The following is a 17,435-nucleotide window of genomic DNA, read 5'->3' on the forward strand; positions in this document are numbered from 1 at the left end:
GACCTCACTATCACTTAGGCTTTTGAAAAACTTGTTAATTTTTCTTTTGCTTTAGTAAAAATTAGCCAAGATATCAACCTCTGTGTAAGTATTGATATTCAATGCAACTTGCTAACTGTTTCAAAGGTTGATACATTCTGTCTACTTTCCATTTGATATTTTCAAGAAAATTTGAAGACATAAATAAGTATTATGCTATTGTCTAGTTCTTAACTCCATTTAAAAAGAGGTTGCTTAAACACTTATGCATTCTCAAATTTGACTAATATTAGTAGCAGAGGAAGCACCTGATTTTGTGTTGAGCCTGAATTATTTTTATTTTAATGTCAAAATGTGTAAACTATCTAGTCCAAGTCCCCTGTGTGACCATAGCAAGTATGTACACAATTTGACAACTGTGGCATTTACTTTGGTTGTGAGATTGGAAGGTTTTCTGCTGTGGCACCTGGTGTGTTGCTATGACATCTTACCATCTGTTTGTGAAGTTATTCTGTTAATACATCCAATTAAAAATATAGTTGTTCAGCTTTTTGTATAATCACAAGAAAACGTGGAGTGCAAATGAGTAAAATTTAAATGTGAAACCATGTGATCTAAGTCAGAAATTGTGCCTCACAGAACAACATGTAAATATTTTCCTGGGTCACATACATCCAGGCGTGAACTTGATACAACCATCTTAAAATAGCACTAATGTTTGACCATTAAAGCTCACTGTTAGAAATTTTCACACATTACCAAGTGACATTTCCAACATTAGCTTTTTTAATAGAACCAGATATTCCATACTTAATTTGTCACCCATCACTCTTGGCGCATGTTCAGGGCACTCTGTAGGCTCACTGTGGTAGGACTATCCAGATGCTATTTTGGGCACATATTCCATGGATTAATCGTTAATTCCCCTCGTATCTCAGTGTCCTTGCTGATTAGCAGCCTGGGACCTTGCTACATATTGAGAACCAGAACCTCAGGCCAAGGCATAATTAATTGTCTGGAATACCAAAGAGATTGACAGGGAAAGGTTAGGCTAAGGTGAGAGTTCTGCCGTGCAAATATTAACTAACAGAAATTATGTGCTATGTGAGTCTGTAGTGGAAATTTGAACAATGGGCAGACCCATCAAACTGGCCCCAGCAGCCTTTATGACCAGACAACCTAGTTGTTATATCTGGAGAATGAGCATGGGGATTATTTTAGGCAAACTGAGACACTGAAACCCAGAGGTCATCACAACCACTAAAACACTACCCTGAACATCATCATCTAAAATGTTAAAATCCGTAAGTATCACCACTGTCTCTAACATCTAAAAAAAAAAAACCAAAAATTGCACCCAGAGAGAATAGAGTCTTAAACACAGACATCTTAGAAGCTGGAATTCCCAGGAAAACCTATTCAAAAAGGGCAGAAGAGTCCCAGGGAAGGAACTGATGCAGGCTTAGCTGTGCACAGGATGCAGTGTTAAGCAGAGCAAATGCATAGAGACCTGGTTCTATATCAGGGTTCTCTAAAGGAACAGACTGATAAATTGATCTGTATTAAAAGGTGTTTTACAAGAGTGGTTTACAGTTTATGTGGCTTACTAAAGGAGGAAACCAGGAGATTGAAGGGTGCTGAGTCATGGGTAAGAGGTAGAAATCCTACTACTTACTCCAGCCTCTCCCTGGGACAACTAGACTGTCTTAGCTGCTCCCTGGTGTCAGATTGGGCTGCCCATTCAGGTGGATTAGAGAAAGAGGGTGGAGAAAGGTAAAGGCCAACCGGAGGTTTCTTTCTCTCTTTTCTTTCATCTCATTGCAGATGGGGCAAACTGATTCCAAGATACCTCCAAAGTCGTTCAACTGCCTTCTCAAACCTGGGCAGAATGAGGAATCAAGCAAAACCCCCAAGGCATGCCTGCTATACTCCCTTGCAGTGAGTTTGACCCAGCTATATTCACAGAGCCTTTTCATTAACCAACCCTAAAAATAACAAACATTATGACAGACTTCCAAGCAATTGGGCACGCCAAGTCTAGGCAGGATTTCTGGTTAGACATAGGTAAAGGCAGGTACTTCTATCAGCCTGGTCCTTCCTGTTAGGATCATGGTTGCTTACTGCCACTCATTTATGACCTTATCAAGTTTAAAGACGACGCTAAGAGGAAAGCTTGTCAGCCTCCTTCCTAAATGGATAACCGAGGAGATGATAAGACTTACCCGATGATAACAACTCTACACAAGCAGAACAGGTGCTGTGGGTCGGGTCAGTCTCTGGGCACAACACTGAGTCTACCGCTTTGTGTAAACCAGTAGGTTCCGTTTTGTAAAGGAGCCAGTGAGTTTTGCTTATTTATTAAAAGGCAAATTATAAATTATTTATTATGGTAGATCACTGTGTGCTTTCTATAAGGCTTACCTGGGGGGCTTATCAAGCCACATAGGTTAACAGTATGCACATAGGTAGTATTAACTTATGTGTTGGTTTGGGTTCAGATTCCTTTTATTAAGGTGATTTTACAAAGCACTATCTTCTAAGCCAAACTTCTGCCACATCATGACATGTGATCAGCTGTGGCAATTTACAGTAGATCCCCTTGGCTAGACGCTTCTGTGGCTGGATGTTTTTTCATAACTGGAAAAAAGGCGCTGGAAACCTTCAACAAGTTACAAGGGTCAGAGGAAGTTATTTAGGGATTTACAAAATGGCAAGTTTTAATACATTGCTATCAAGGCTCTATTTTTTTCTATTTTATTTTTATTTCTATCAGTGGAGTCACTGGTATACTTTCTATAACAGTTATAAGCACTGGCATAGAGAATCAAATTGTATTTAACTGCTTCGTTTTTACCCAAGTTTTATCTAAATTTTACAGTCATTCAAAGTGCCAGGCGGGTGTTCTGTTCAGTACCCATATCTGTAGGTTTCACTAATGTGGTCAGAGAAACTGAGAGCAATATTGTTTTCCCTCTTGCTCTCCAAAGTCAAGTAGGTTCCAGGGAACCATGGGACAGCTTTCAAACATATTCCGTACCTGTAGAGTCTCCTGCTCTCTTGTTCTCTTGGAGGCCATTTCCTTTCTGTCCCACCTCCTCCTTCTCCACTGTTCCTTCACTTTTTAAAGACACTGCTTGGTTTAGATACAGTTCGAGTGTGTTTCCCCCACGGTTCACATGCTGATTTTATTCCTAACTATGGCACTTTTGAGAGATGGTGGAACCTTAAGAGATAAGAGCTATGGAGGAGGTAATCCGGCCATTGCAGGTGCAGCCTCAGAAAGAGTGGATATGGTCCTGTTAGGACTTGGGTTAGGCCCCAGGAGAGTAGGTCAGTGTACGGGTGTGATCCTGGACACTAATCTCTCCATCTACTGTCTCGCTATATAGTCTCTTCTGTGCATGCACCTACTCTGATATTATCTGCCACAAGGCTACCCAATCTTGGGCCTTTAAAACTGTGAGCTAAGGGCAGAGGAGAAGGCTCAGTCACTAAAGTGCTTGAGCAACCATAAAAGCTTCGGTCTGATCCCCAGGACCTGCATAAAAAAAGCAGAGGTGACCTGAAGTTCCTTTCTGGGAAGGTGAGCATTTTTCTGGGGTTTGATGGTCAACCAAACTCAAACTCATGGTAAGCATGAGTCTGGCCAGGGAAAGACCTTATCTAAAAAATTAGTGGATACAGCCTAAGGAATAATACTTGAGTTTGTTTTCTTGCTTCTTTATGGGTATATGTAGGTGCATACACATGTGCACACACACACATTTATCATTAACAAGCTTATCACACATACATACACTCTACATTAACTCTAGTATATATCACACACATCAGATTAAGAAATATACATCACACTGTAGTGATGTAGTTTGGTTTCTACAAAACAAACAAACGCAGAAATGTTATAAGAGTGTTTTTATTTTAAACCCAGGTGTGGGATATGGGACTACTTGAGATTGTCCATAGCAGCTGACTATGATTGGTTTCCTGCTGTAACAGAGGAAGGAGGGGAGATTTTGCCAGCTGCAGATGGTTTCTGCAAGTGTATAACATTTGGAATTCTGGGGACTCTAGAGCCCTGAGTGGGGCTGCTGCTGCTCCTGCTGCTCCTGCTGCTCCTGCTGCTCCTGCTGCTCCTGCTGCTCCTGCTGCTCTCCTGCTGACTGCTGACTGCTGGTTGCTGGTTGCTGGTTGCTGGTTGCTGGTTGCTGGCTGCTGGCTGCTGGCTGCTGGCTGCTGGCTGCTGGCTGCTGGCTGCTGGCTGCTGGCTGCTGGCTGGTGGTTGGTGGTTGCTGTTGTTGCAATTTGTTATAGTTTGCCAAGTGGCCCTGTGCAAAGAGATGAGCAGGAAATCAGCAGGAAGGAGTCCAGTGATATCCATGCCCCTTCCCCCTCTAGCCTTCTTTCTTGCCTGCATAGCGTTGGGGGTTTGGAAGGGCAGGATAGGGGTGGAGAAGGTGGTAGAAAAAGGAACCCATAAAGTAGCACAAAGTCCAGCTGTATCACATGCATGCTCTACACATGTGCGTGAACGCATGTGCTCATGTGTGCACGTGTGCACACACACACACACATTCTGAAAACTGTAGAAGTTTCTGGGACAATAGTATATTTTGAAACCACAATTCTTAATGATTTTTATTTAGAACAATAATATGTATTGAACCATTTTTTGAAGTAAACATGAAAATAGATTTGAGGAAATAATGAAAAGAAAATAACTTATTAATAATCATGAAATAGACACTAACTTCAGTAAGATTTTAACCCCTTCTCTCTCTCTCTCTGTCTCCGTCCCTCCCTCCCTTCATTCCTCCCTTCCTTTCCCTCTGCCTCCCCATTCTCCTTAACATTTCTAGGTGGGGTTTGGTTACCCAGTCCACTCTGGGCTTGACGTCCAGATCCTCTTGTGCTGGTCTCTCAAGTTGAGATGCTATTGGGATGAGACAGAAATATTCAAAGGTGAGGCCTCTGTAGTGGTTTGATTGATACCAGCCTCCATAGGCTCATATGCTTGAATCCCTGGTCCCCCGTTGGTGGAGCTGGGAGTTATGAGGAGGTTGAATCTTGTTTAGAAGAGGTGTGTCATTAGCTCCAGGCTTTGAGTTTCAAAAACCTAGGACTATTTCTGGTATCTTTCTCCCTGCCTTGTGCTCAAGGATAGATCCAAGCTCTCAGCTGCGGCTCCAGTGCCATGACTGCCTGCTTAGCACCGTTCTCGATAGGATGGTTATTGACTCTAATCCTCTGAAACCGTAAGTCCTCAATAAACTCCTTCTTCTCCAAGGAGCTTTGGTCACAGTGTCTTATCTCAGTAACAAAAAAGTGACTGAGACAGAATTTGGTACCAGGAAAGGGGCTTTTGCTGTGACAGACCTGCCACCTGTGTGCTGTTTGGAGAAGGACTGTGGAAGATTATAGGACTGTGGACTAGAACAGTGGTTGAATGCTATAAGCCAGGCTTAATGGAAGCCATCCTAGTACGAGCTTGGAAGACAGTGCTGCTGAGGGCCATGTGGCCTACGGAGGCCCAGATCAAGAGGTTTCAGAGAGAAACAGTATTAGCATGTAGGTTGAAGACCATCCTTGTAATATTTTGGCAGAGAATACAGCTGCTTTTTTTGTCTCTGTCCTAAAATTAAAAAATCTGCCCAGGCAAAATTGAAACAGTTTCATTTGCAGAAGAGATCTCAAGATAGCCTAATATTGATTCTGTCGTGTGGTTATTAGTAATCACTCTTGCTCATATTTACAGGGAAGGTGGAAGTAGCTCAAACACAAATACAGAATGTACAGTTTGAGGAGGAAAAGAGCGCCAGGAAGTTTAGTGTGGGAGCCACAGCTTGCGCTGACAGAATTGGAAAGGCCTGAATTGAAATGGAATAAAGGAATGGTGTCCCCAGGGAGAGGCTCTACCCAGGTAATTATGTGTCTTGTGAAAGGAAAAGGCTGGAGGGATTGTCTGCTCCTCAAAAGTAACAAGGCTCCTGTTTAAAAGCACTGACTGCCCTTCCAAAGGACCTGGGTTCAATTCCCAGCACCCACATAGCAGCTCACAACTGTCTGTAATGCCTGTTCCAAGGGATCGGACACCCTCACCCAGACATACAAGCAGGCAAAACACCAATGTACATGGAAGTGGAAATTCTGGTTGTGTCACGTGATGCAGACTCATGTGATGTTTTGCTGAGGCAAGACCCTTGGTGGACAAGTGATGTTTGGAAAGAGTATACACAGGACTTAACAGATAGTGACTGGCTGCGCAATGCTTTGCTGGTCTCCAGTCTTCACTGATCTTCACTGTGTTGAGAGAGACACGGCAGAGAACACCCAGCCTCCGGGCTGGTCCTCATCATTGCTGCTGACTTGTGCCAATTCAGCATCAGCTTGGCGGTTTCTGCTGGATCATACTTTGCTGTTCGTGTTTGGTATCCTGACACTACTGAACTGGACTGCTGGTATCCTAGCAAATGGAGATTGGAATCACCCCCAAAGAACTACTTCTAAACAGGTCCACATCCCCTTGTCCTATTTACCATCTTCTCTCCCTTACCTTTGGATGGTGGGCTAGAAGAAGGGCCAAAGTGTTTGAGAACTCTCACTAAAGTAGGTTTTAGGAAAATCCAAGCCAACAGTACATAAAGATAAATAAATCCACTAAAAATTCATTTCAAGAAGGGGCTCAGGCTCCATTCCATTCCAGGCTCCATTCCATTCCAGGCTCCATTCCATTCCAAGCTCCATTCCATTCCAGGCTCCATTCCATTCCAAGCTCCATTCCATTCCAGGCTCCATTCCAAGCAGGCAGCCAAACATGGCGGTACTGACCGTGTCGTTCTCGATTTAAAGTCATGAAGAGTGCAGGAGTAAAAGAGTTGTGGCATCTTCCCTTCTCAAAAGGTAAGGAGGCCCAGGGTGTAGCAGGGAAATCTGCATGGAGGGCCTGAAGGCCATCCCATGAAGCTGTGAAAGTGTAGTCTGGATTGCATCCAAGACCCCAGGATGCTAGAGGTGCTAGACTCACGGGATGTCTGCCAGAGACAGCTGCACACAGGGAGCAGAACCAGCCCAAAGCTCGTGGGGGCAGAGCCATCTAAGTCCTTTGACATCAGACACAGAGCTACAGGATTTATGAAGTCTGCTCTGTTGGGTTTCAGTCTTGCTCCAGTACAGTGTTTCTTCACTGTGCTCCCATCTCTCCCTTTTGGAAGGTGACGTATAATCTGTGCAATTTTACTTTGGAAGTATGTAATTTGATTTTACAGGAGGGTGTGCAATTAAGAGATTGCCTTGAGTCCCAGAAAAGAATTGGAATTCGGACTTTTAAATGGCATCGAGACTGAATGCATTTTGCATTGCGATATGACCACAAGCCTATTGGGGCCAAGAGTGTAGAATGTGGGGGCTTGAATGAGAATGGCCTCCATAGGCTTATATTTTTGAATATTTGGTCCCCAGTTAGTGGAACTGTCTGGGAATGCTTAGGAGGTCTAACCTTGTTAGTGGATGTGTGTCATTGGCAGCAGGATTTGAGGTTTCAAAAGGCCAGGGGCATTTCCTGTGCTTCTCTTTCTTCCTTGTGCTCAGGGATCGAGATGTGAGCTCCCAGATACTGTTTTAGCACCGTGCCTGCCTGCCTGCCTGCCTGCCACCATGTTCTCTGACATGATGGCTATGAGCTCTACTCCTCTGAAACTGTAAATCCTCAGTAAAAACATTCTCTAAATTGCCTTGGTCATGGTGTCTTATCTAAGGAGGTGGAGGAGGAAGAAGAGGAGGTGGAGGAGGAAAAGGAGGGGGAAGAGGAAGAGGAAGAGGAAGAGGAAGAGGAAGAGGAAGAGGAGGAGGAGGAGGAGGAGGAAGAAGAAGAAGAAGAAGAAGAAGAAGAAGAAGAAGAAGAAGAAGAAGAAGAAGAAGAAGAAGAAGAAGAAGAAGAAAGTTGCGTGGCCTAGATCACTCACCAGGGTCAGGAATGGGGGCTGTGGCTTGCTTGGGGACCCTCTATGTCTCCCTCTTTGCTTCCTGGCTACTGTGACATGAGCGGCTTTACTGTGTCAGTCCTCCTGCCTGTCACGATGCTTTGCATCTTCAGACACCTATAGCAGTTCAGCAAGATGACTTAGGACTGAAACCTTAGAGACTGAGACAATGCAAATTATTACCCTTTAAATTGGTTTCTTTTTTAGTGATAAACAGTTGACACAGTTGCCTCAAAATTCCTAATACTGTGGGTGATGGTGGCTCATGTCCTTAATCCTAGCACTTGGGAGGCAGAAGCAGGTGGATTGCTGAGTTTGAGGCCAGCCTGGTCTAGAGAGTGAGTTCCAGGACAGCAAAGGCTACAAAGAGAAACCCTGTCTCAAACAACAACAACAACATGTCTTGATAATGATAATTCTAAAAGAAGACCTGGCAGGTCTGAGAGGATCTATATTGAGCATAGATGGATTGAGCTGAGAAGACCCGCCCAGTGTGTGGGACATCATTCCCTGGACTGGCATCCTGGACTGCATAAAAAGAGCCAGACACAAGCACTGATTGCTCTCTGCTTTCCTGACTGTGCCCGCATAGTGATCAGCTGCCTCAAGCTACCGCATCAAGATGGATTACTCCCTTGAACTGTGGACCAAAATAAACATTTTCTCCTTTTAGTTGTGGTTGCCAGAGTATTTTATCACAGCAACAGGAAAAGTTACTCAGGTAGCTTTTGATTAGTCAAGCTTTAGGGAGCTTTTATTTCTGGTTCCTCAGAAGGAGGCACACAGTGAGGGCAAAATCACTAGGCTGCTTTTATTTCATAAAACTTTCATAGATTCCCCAAACTCGCAGCTCGGCTGCGGACTGAACTCATACTTTCTCTCTGATAGTGAGACATTTTTGGAGTGTGGCCTATTGGTCCTGATTTTAGGGCCAAATAGGTGTTTCTCAACTGTTTCTGTCCAAAGGTGAGCTAAAAGTTATCTACCTTTGACACAGGCCAGTTCCTGTTTGTGGGTGGGGCACACCCAGTTAAGTGGGCAAGCCCACGGAGGTCCTGCAACCCTTTGCTTCCTTGAGGACACCTCAGCTGAGCGTCTCGTTTCACACAGAACCAGGCTGTCGTGGGCCTTCCTTCCTTCTGTGGTTGTGCTGGAAGACGTCATCAAATTGTCTGTCCACGCGCCAGATTCCTCTGGCCACTGAGCACTCCCCGACACGCGTCGCTTCCAGTAAGGCGAGCGCAGCGCAGCGATTCAGTGCCACCTGTTGAACCCAGAGCGCGCCCTCCTCACCCCACCCAAGTCCCCTGCCACCGGCTCCGGAGGATCTTTGACAAATTGGAGGAGGCGGGGCCTCGCGAAGGAAAAGCTTAGAGGAAAAGACCCGGAAAGAGGCGCGAGACCGCAGTGGGAGGTGCGGCCCCGCCCCCGCCAGGGCGCGCCGCGGGAGCGAGCGGGTCCAGCACGCGCGCGCGCCCGGGCGCCTGACGTGGCACTAGCAACCCAGAGCGACTCGGCGGCGGCGGCGCGGGGCGCGGAGCGTGCAGAGCAGGTACGGCAGACGCGGGGCGCAGGGCGCAGGGAGGAGGGTGGGGAGGAAGGGGAGCCACAGGTACAGCAGGTTCGGGCTGAGGGTGCGGAGCGTCCACACGCGGCTGCACCGCGACTCCCCATCAACTTGGCTCTCTGGTTCCCGGAGGAGGAGAGGGCTGGAAATATTCCGAGGGAAAATGGCAACTACAGTGTTCAGCTCCGGGACATCATTAGAGGGAAACGCGAACTTGTCCCGGGTGACAGTGGAAGGGGAAGGGTGTCTTTGTAGAATCCGAGCGCTCGGGGTTTGGATTCGAGGCCGGTTTGTGCCAAGTGGCTCTCTGCCATGTCGCCGCTTGCAGCTGAGTCAGGTTTCTGCAACTTGGTGTACTGGGTGAGGAAGTTTGACGTGGCAGAGAAGGGTGAGGAAGCGAATTCCTCCCAGGACCAGGGAAGAGGGCTGGGCGGCTTCCAGTCCCCTGCTGTGAGCATCGCTGTCCCGCTCCCCTTCCGCAGCTGCTGCGTGGGTGCGCCGGTGCGGTCTTCTGAAGGCTCTGGGCTGCACGGGGCCAAGCGACTGCCACGTCTCTCTAGGCGCAGTGGGAGGAGGGAAAGTGTTGTCAGGAACACAGTGAACTAGAGACCTTTGTCTGCCTTTCTGTCCTCCGTTAGCAAGACAGTGACCTCATCATACTCATGGTTGCTACTCGGAAGCTGAAGGTTTAATATGAAAACAAAGCTAAATCATGGATGTTAGTCTTCACGTTTGAAATTTGCATGCCATTTCCAGAATAAAGAGATCCCACGTCTTACTTAGAAGGTATTACTAATCTTTACCTTAAACCACTACCTTAAACCGCAGCAACGAGAAAGAAAGGAGAGGTACCCAAATGCTTGATGGAGAAACTGGAAAGAAACTAGAGAATCAGGGTTTCACAACTAATATGGCTTTTGGACACTTCATTTTCTAAAACAGAAAACTGAGGCCCAAAGAACCTCTTCAGTTTACTGTGTCACAAAGCTTTGCATGGGCAGATAGGAAACAAATCATAATTCTTTTGCCAGGCTTCAGAGCACCTCCTGTCTTGTAACAAATGTTTTTTTGAAAGCCAGACATGGTGGCACACACCTTTAATCCCAGCATTGGGGAGTCAGAGGCAGGCAGATCTCTTTGAGTTCGAGGCTAGCCTGGTCTACAGAGTAAGTTCAGGACAGCAAGGACTACAAGGGAAACCTTGTCTCTGCAGAAACCAACCAACCAAATAAACAAAAGTATCTTTTAAAAACCTCTCTAGGAGATATCTGTTTTAGCAAAACATGGAAACATAAAGTGTAAAGCTAATTGGCATTTGGGCTCTGAATAGAGTCAAGATGGGACTGTTATATTTGTGATTGTTTATGACTACCCACATATGAAAGGCTTTTTTTTTAGCTCCTTAAATATAGGTGCCTATGTTCTTAGAGGTGTGACGTCATCTAAGTTAGAGAGAAGCCCTAGCATCTTGGACGGAGATGGTTGGAGCTGCCACTGGCTTGTCCCATTATGACTCACAAAGACTATCATCATGTCTATCTCAGGTTATATTTGTTGGACTATGGCTTTTCCTTGTCTTAAGTACAGATTAAGTAGACTAATTAGAAGGCACCAGGAAGATCCAGGTTGTGAAGCATCAGACTGCTTGTAATCATGGTGGTCAGTCAGTTGAACGGCATGGTGCGCTCTCAAAATGTGACCATGGAAACCAAGATGCAGAGTTGTAGGAATACTAATGAGAGACTGTTCAAAGCAATTCAGGCATCCAGGGGAAACGTGGTAGCAATTACTATTCAGATCTGTGCCTGTGAAATTTCCTGGGACCCCCGAAATGACATTACTGGATTCCTAAGAGATGTCTTAAGCCATATTCAGGGGATAATAACTATGATAAGAGTGTTGTATAAAATGAAGATTATTTCCAGAATGGACACACTTACTTTTCTTCAAGACATCTGATATGTTTCTTGATTGCGTTTCTATTTTTAGTAGCATTTGATATCTAAAATCCTCTTGCTAACTTCTCGCCTTTACTTCTGCAGGGTTATTCTGCAGTAGCTCTTCTTTGGAATGATATTTTCATCATGAGCCAACAAGGCTATGTGGCGACACCCCCTTATTCTCAGTCCCAGCCTGGAATGGGTATCTCTCCCCCTCACTACGGACACTATGGGGACCCGTCCCATGCATCCTCTCCACCAGGTAAATTATTCTTTTTACTTATATATGACTATTCAATCCTCAGGCTTAGAGACGTGGGATATCTTAGTTGGTAGTCATTGAGTGAAGCCGTGGTTTGATATAACAGCATCATTTGGAGAGCCTCGTACAGCAAAACACGCACTTATCTCACAGATCTACTTCTTCAACGTAGACTTCTTCATATCTTTCCTGTGCCTGGACCAGTGTTTTCTCTGGTTCACCTCCATGCTTCAGACATGGCATGCTCATTTATAGCAATTTGTTCTCTTTCATTGAAGCCTACATTTTACTGGTATTCCATGTTACACGTGAGCAGCAGTTATTAGAATCAACACCCAAACCTTTCATTATTACAGAACAAAAACAAACTAGCAGTGGGGGCACATGCTATAAGCTTAGCACTCAAGAGATAGAACCAGGAGGGTAAGGAGTTCAAGGCCAGCTTTGGCTAGATAGCAAGTTCAAGGCCAGCCTGGGCTATACGGGACCCTATCTCAAGGAAACAAACAAGAGCTCCAAAATCAAGACAGAAGAAGCCCTCTTTTTTAACCTAGTTCAACCCAGTCAGTGTACCAAAAGTTCACTTTTAGATTTTCTTTTAAATTTTATCTTACACGTCTGAGTTTTTGTCTGCGTATTTGTAATGTGTACCACCTGCCTGTCTCCCAAACTTGTTTTTTTTTTTTGTTTGTTTTTTGTTTTTGTTTTTTGAGACAGGGTTTCTCTGTGTAGCCCTGGCTGTCCTGGAACTCACTTTGTAGACCAGGCCTCGAACTCAGAAATCCGCCTGCCTCTGCCTCCTGAGTGCTGAGATTAAAGGCGTGCAGTCACAGTCATCTTTCCCACCTCTCCCCTCCCTCCCATTCCGTTACTCGGTTTGTTCAGTCCAACCTGTCTGTCACCCAGGTCACAAATAGTCTTTTCACCCTTAGGCTTCTGTCTGGTATGGCCTTCACCAGGCCAGTGGCTCTTGAACTGGAAGGATTTTGTGTAATGAATGAGTCATTTGGCTTAAAACCTTTAATGACCTCCCTTCGCCTCTCTTTATACAGTAAGTTCCTTAGGCCTGCATCATTTTCTCCATTTCCTTCTTTTCAGTTCACCTGCCCTATTACCCATTGCTTCACAGATACCAACTCACTGTCACTGGAGTGTGGTGCCTGATAGCACCCTGCTCTGCCAGAAAGGTGGTGCCCCTCCGTGTTGTCTCCACAGCCCTCTATCTCATACGGCTTCATCCTTTAACAGGCAGCTCTATTTCCATAGCTTACTTAAACCTTGTTCCCCTGTTTCATCCTCTTGACATTATGCTGGACTTTAAACCACCTTCCACACTGTTGTCCTAGGGGGAATGGGCTAAGTGACAGCGCTTGCCTAGCAAGCGTGGGGCTCGGGGTTCCCCTTCCCAATACCAACTCACAAACTTTTCACATACATACATACATACACACACACACCCCCACACCCTGTTTGCAATCTTTTTTGTTGGTTTTCTGAAAGACAGCCTACTTGTGACTTTTTGAAGTGTCTGCCCCGCCAGAATAGTTTCCCCACAAACTCTATCTCCATCAGCACCCACTAATTGTGCTTTTGTAATTTTTGTGTTACAGAGTAACAAATCGAACAGGTTTATGGAGTGAGCAAAGTACTTGTCATAAAACAACAGATACAATAGTCTCCATCCCTGTCCATAAATTACTTAGTTATCTCCAGGCCAATGCAATACACAACTTGACAACTGCAGTTAATGGGTAGAAAGGAAGTGGAAGGTGCCTGGGAAGCACACAGTGGCACGAGGAGAGAAATAACCAAGCTCTGAGATGGGGTCAGGGACAGAGCATCCTCTTAGAGGAAGGACCTGAAAGGCAAGTGAGAGTGGGCCAGGTCGGATGTGGCTTGCTGCTGTCCACACTCAGCATGACAGCAGTGGAAGGTGTCCTTAAGGTAATGGGGCCATATCCAGGGTGCTGCTGAAGGGACTTAAACCAGAAAGAGCTGCAGTGGAGATTAGAGGATGTGAAGAGGTTGGTGTACTGTGTCGGGCGCAGGGTTTCTAAGTCTTAGCACTCTTAATATCTGGGGCCAGCTCTTTCATATGCTCCTCTCTCTCTTTCTCTCACTCTGTGTGTGTGTGAGAGAGAGAGAGAGAGAGAGACAGAGATAGAGAGAGACACACACAGGGAGAGACAGAGATACAGAGAGAAAAAGAGAGAGATGCTCTGTGTATTTGGCAGCATCCGTGGTCTGTGTCTACCATATTCCAGTGGTACCTTCCTCTTCCTCTGGGAGTTTTAGCAAACCAAACTGTCCTCACATTTTCAAGTGTCTTCTGAGTGGCAACATCATCTGCTGCAGGAAGCAGAGAGGCCAGGCACATTACTGTTCTGGAGGTGGGTGGGGTCAGGCGTGGGTGGTGGTATGGCTGCTACCACCCCACAAGTTTATATTGGTAACCACCTGGTCAGAGCTTTGGGAGCACTGGCCGTTAGAATTCGCATATGTGACAGGAAGCTCATATTTTTTTTTTTTTGTTTTAGATGAAGATTCCCCCTGCCCCCCCCCCCCCCGACAAATGTTCTTTGATTTTTGTTTTTCTTTGTTAGAAACAGGGTCCAGTTTAAGGTCTACTTTTCTGTGATGTTGTTTTGGTCAGAGTCACTTTGCTGATGACAGAATTCATTGTAGAGGAAAGGGGTTTGTTAAAGGGTGCCAGGGAACAGAGAAAGGCAGAGCCCTAGTCTTAGGAACTTCTTATCCAGTCTATAGAGATGCATAGCCCACCCAGGACTGTTTCTATCAAAAATCCCTTCCTTCAAGGCCAGATGGATAGCCCATACCACAGAACTGGTCAGAGCTCCTCAAAGAAGTGTTGCTTTGTATAAAAATAAATCCAAATTGTACAGGGCCCTAGGAATGGAGCATCTGTGTCTAGCTCAGGAAAGGCAGGCCTGGAGGGAACTGACACTCCTGCAGAGTGAACGAGCCTACAATGCTCGCCGCCATGTTCAAGATGGCTTGTGAGTTTTGATGCTCTCCTGTGGTGTAAGGGTAGCTTTTTCTCTTGCTGTGGACTTCCTTCCGTCCTGAGGTTCCCCTTGTGCTCTAAAGAACCCGGCCGTCTCTATGTCTGGTCACTTCTGACGATGGCAGCTGTGTGGCCCATTGAAGACTCTGACTGCGCATCACTGTGACATTGCCGTCCCTTTGCCCTGGGTATGGAGTCCAATGATACATACACCAGACTATGCAGTCTGTCGCCAACCAGTCTAGATGGCGATTTCTGTTCTTGTCACTTTACCCCCACACTGTGTCCACCCGACCCTTTGCCCAACCCTGATTAGTCTGTGCTCTCTCAGACCGATGGTCAGGCTCTGCTTCTGGCTAGCATCCTGTATCTTGTGTGCTATTCTAAGAAGTCACTGTGTTGAAGGTGCATCTCAAGAGGTCTTTCCTCATTGATTTTTCCAGGAGGGGTTAGGAGGCCCTCTGCATTTTGTAATTCTGGTCACATGATAGGGTCACCATTTCTTACATGGTGTGTCTTCCATGAGCGCTCTTAGTGCATTGGAGGCATGCTAAATGCATGTTGAATGAGAATAAAGTGTGGTTGACGTCCAGAAGTAAGAGGGAGAACCTATCTTAATGTGACAGAAACATGAGAGTTTTCTCTGTGTGCCTCTGAACTGCTTTAAAGTCTCCTGATCCATGTGGGGACTAGTCAAAATGTCCACTAAGCTGCTGCTATCCTGCCTGGGGTTTCTCTTTGTTTGTTTGCTTGCTACTGTTCTTTTTTGTCTTCTTGATACAAGCTAGAGTTATGTGGGAAGTGGTAACTGCAACTGAGAAAGTGCCTCCATCAGACTGGTCTGAAGGCAAGTCTATAGGGCATTTATTATCATCACCATCACCACCACCACCACCACCATCATCATCATCAAATGGTTGATGAGGTGGGGGGTCCCAGCTTATTGTGGGTAGTGCTACCCCTGGACAGCTGGTCCTAAGCTGTGTCATGCCGGCTTTTTGCCAGCAGGTCCAAGCAAGAGGAGAGAGGTCCAGTCCCACTGGAGTCTCTGCAAGTGTCGATGGCCCAAAAGAAACATACCTGGGGCATGAGTCTCTCAAAGCAGGAACTCAACTTTATGGCATTAGCCTCTTGCTTATATAAGTTCGGAACATGGGGGTGTGTGTGTGTGCAATTTTGGGTCGGGTAAGATGACATAGGAGGCAAGGAAGGGTGACAGAGGGTATGGCGTGACTGACAGGGCCAATGGCAAAGCTCTACATCAGCAACTGTGGGGATGCGGGACAGAGGCAGGGCCAAACAGGTCTTGATCTGAATCATCCCGATATGGAAGTGACTGAGATAGGTCTCAAAACTTGAGCCAGGCTTAGGCTGTCCCATAAGGCCACAGAAACTGGAGCCAGGCTTGGGTTTGTCCTCAAGAACCAACCAAAATGGGGCCCAACAGTATAAGATAGCAGATTGATCAAGTCTTGGAGAACAAGCCAATAAATAGTACTCTTCCATGGCCTCTGTTTCAGTTCCTGCCTCCAGGTTCCTGCCTTGAGTTCCTGCCCTGAATTCCCTCAATGGTGAGGTCTGACCTGAGAGTTGTAAGATGAATTAAACTCTCTCTTCCCCAAGTTGCTTTTAGTCACAGTGTTTATTATAGCCATAGGAACTAACACGCCTACTTATTTGAAAGGTGGGGGTATCTGGCTTATGTTGGGCCAGTAATTATTTAACCTGAAATGTTGGTGGTACTCCTGTGGCTTTCTACTTTTGTCCAAAACAGCATTTTAAAAATAAAGCACAGTGCTTTTCATAACTGGAGTCTATATGTTTTATTAAACTCTAAACTGTAAAAGAGGAAGATGAGAAGGAAGTCAGGGCATATGGCCAGGTAAGAGAAAATGGCTGTGAGTGTTCCCATGCCTCCGGCTTCAGTTAATTCTCAAGTCTCTTGGGGAGCAGGAAGCTTACAGCTGGGACACGGGGTTAAAAACCATGGGTCTTGTCGGTCGAGGCAACTCAGTGATGGAAAAGGATTTAAACCCAGTCGGCTGACTGCATGCCTCATGGTTTTCTTACATTGCCAAACATTATGTAAAAATGTAGTGCTGTTTTTCTTTTAGTTCACAGAGGGAAAAATACTACATGATCTGAATCACATGTGGAAGCTAAGGAAGTTGATCTCATAGATGTTGAGAACTGAACGGTGCTTCCTCGAAGCTGGGAGGATGGGCGGGGGATGGGAAAGATGGACTATTGGGAGCTAAGTTAGACAGAAGCAGACATACATATCTGAACATTTACCGGGTTAAATATATATGTATATACATATATCTGAATATATATTCAATGTATATTCATCATATATATTTAACTTGGTAAAATATCATAGAATATATCTGCGTCACATGGTATTACACTAATACATATTTTTATTAGTTAAAATAATTTAAAATTAAATACTAATACTTATGTTTTTGTACTCTATGGAAAATTGCAAATAGAACTTTGATCGTAAAGTTAACATATAGCATTCCTCACTCAGGCTGTGATGTGGGCCTATGATCCTGTCTGTTTAGGAGGCTAGGGCAGGGACCCTGGAGTTAAAAGTGTGTCTGGATTGAAGAGGAAGTTCAAAGGCAAGCCTAAGCAGTTTAGTGAGATTCCATTTTAAAATGATAAAATATAAATA

The 17,435-nt window shown here is 45.3% G+C and overlaps 1 protein-coding gene across 4 annotated transcripts in view; it reads left to right on the top strand.

The window, feature by feature from the left end:
• The first annotated feature begins 6,774 nt into the window (after nucleotides 1-6,774).
• Nucleotides 6,775-17,435, top strand: part of Sec24d (Sec24 related gene family, member D (S. cerevisiae)) — a 100,841-nt gene continuing 90,180 nt past the window's right edge. The window contains exons 1-3 of one of the 4 annotated variants that reach the window (XM_030252809.1): nucleotides 6,775-6,879; nucleotides 7,567-9,510; nucleotides 11,568-11,727. In XM_030252809.1, the coding sequence (XP_030108669.1) occupies nucleotides 11,610-11,727 (118 nt within the window). In that variant the 5' untranslated portion in view covers nucleotides 6,775-6,879; nucleotides 7,567-9,510; nucleotides 11,568-11,609. Of the gene's footprint in view, nucleotides 6,880-7,566; nucleotides 10,312-11,567; nucleotides 11,728-17,435 lie in introns of those variants that run through there. The other 3 variants (XM_030252810.1, NM_027135.2, XM_006502038.4) reach the window with 3 other exon arrangements.

Source organism: Mus musculus, chromosome 3 (genome assembly GCF_000001635.26).
Source record: "Mus musculus strain C57BL/6J chromosome 3, GRCm38.p6 C57BL/6J".
Lineage (NCBI taxonomy): Eukaryota > Metazoa > Chordata > Mammalia > Rodentia > Muridae > Mus > Mus musculus.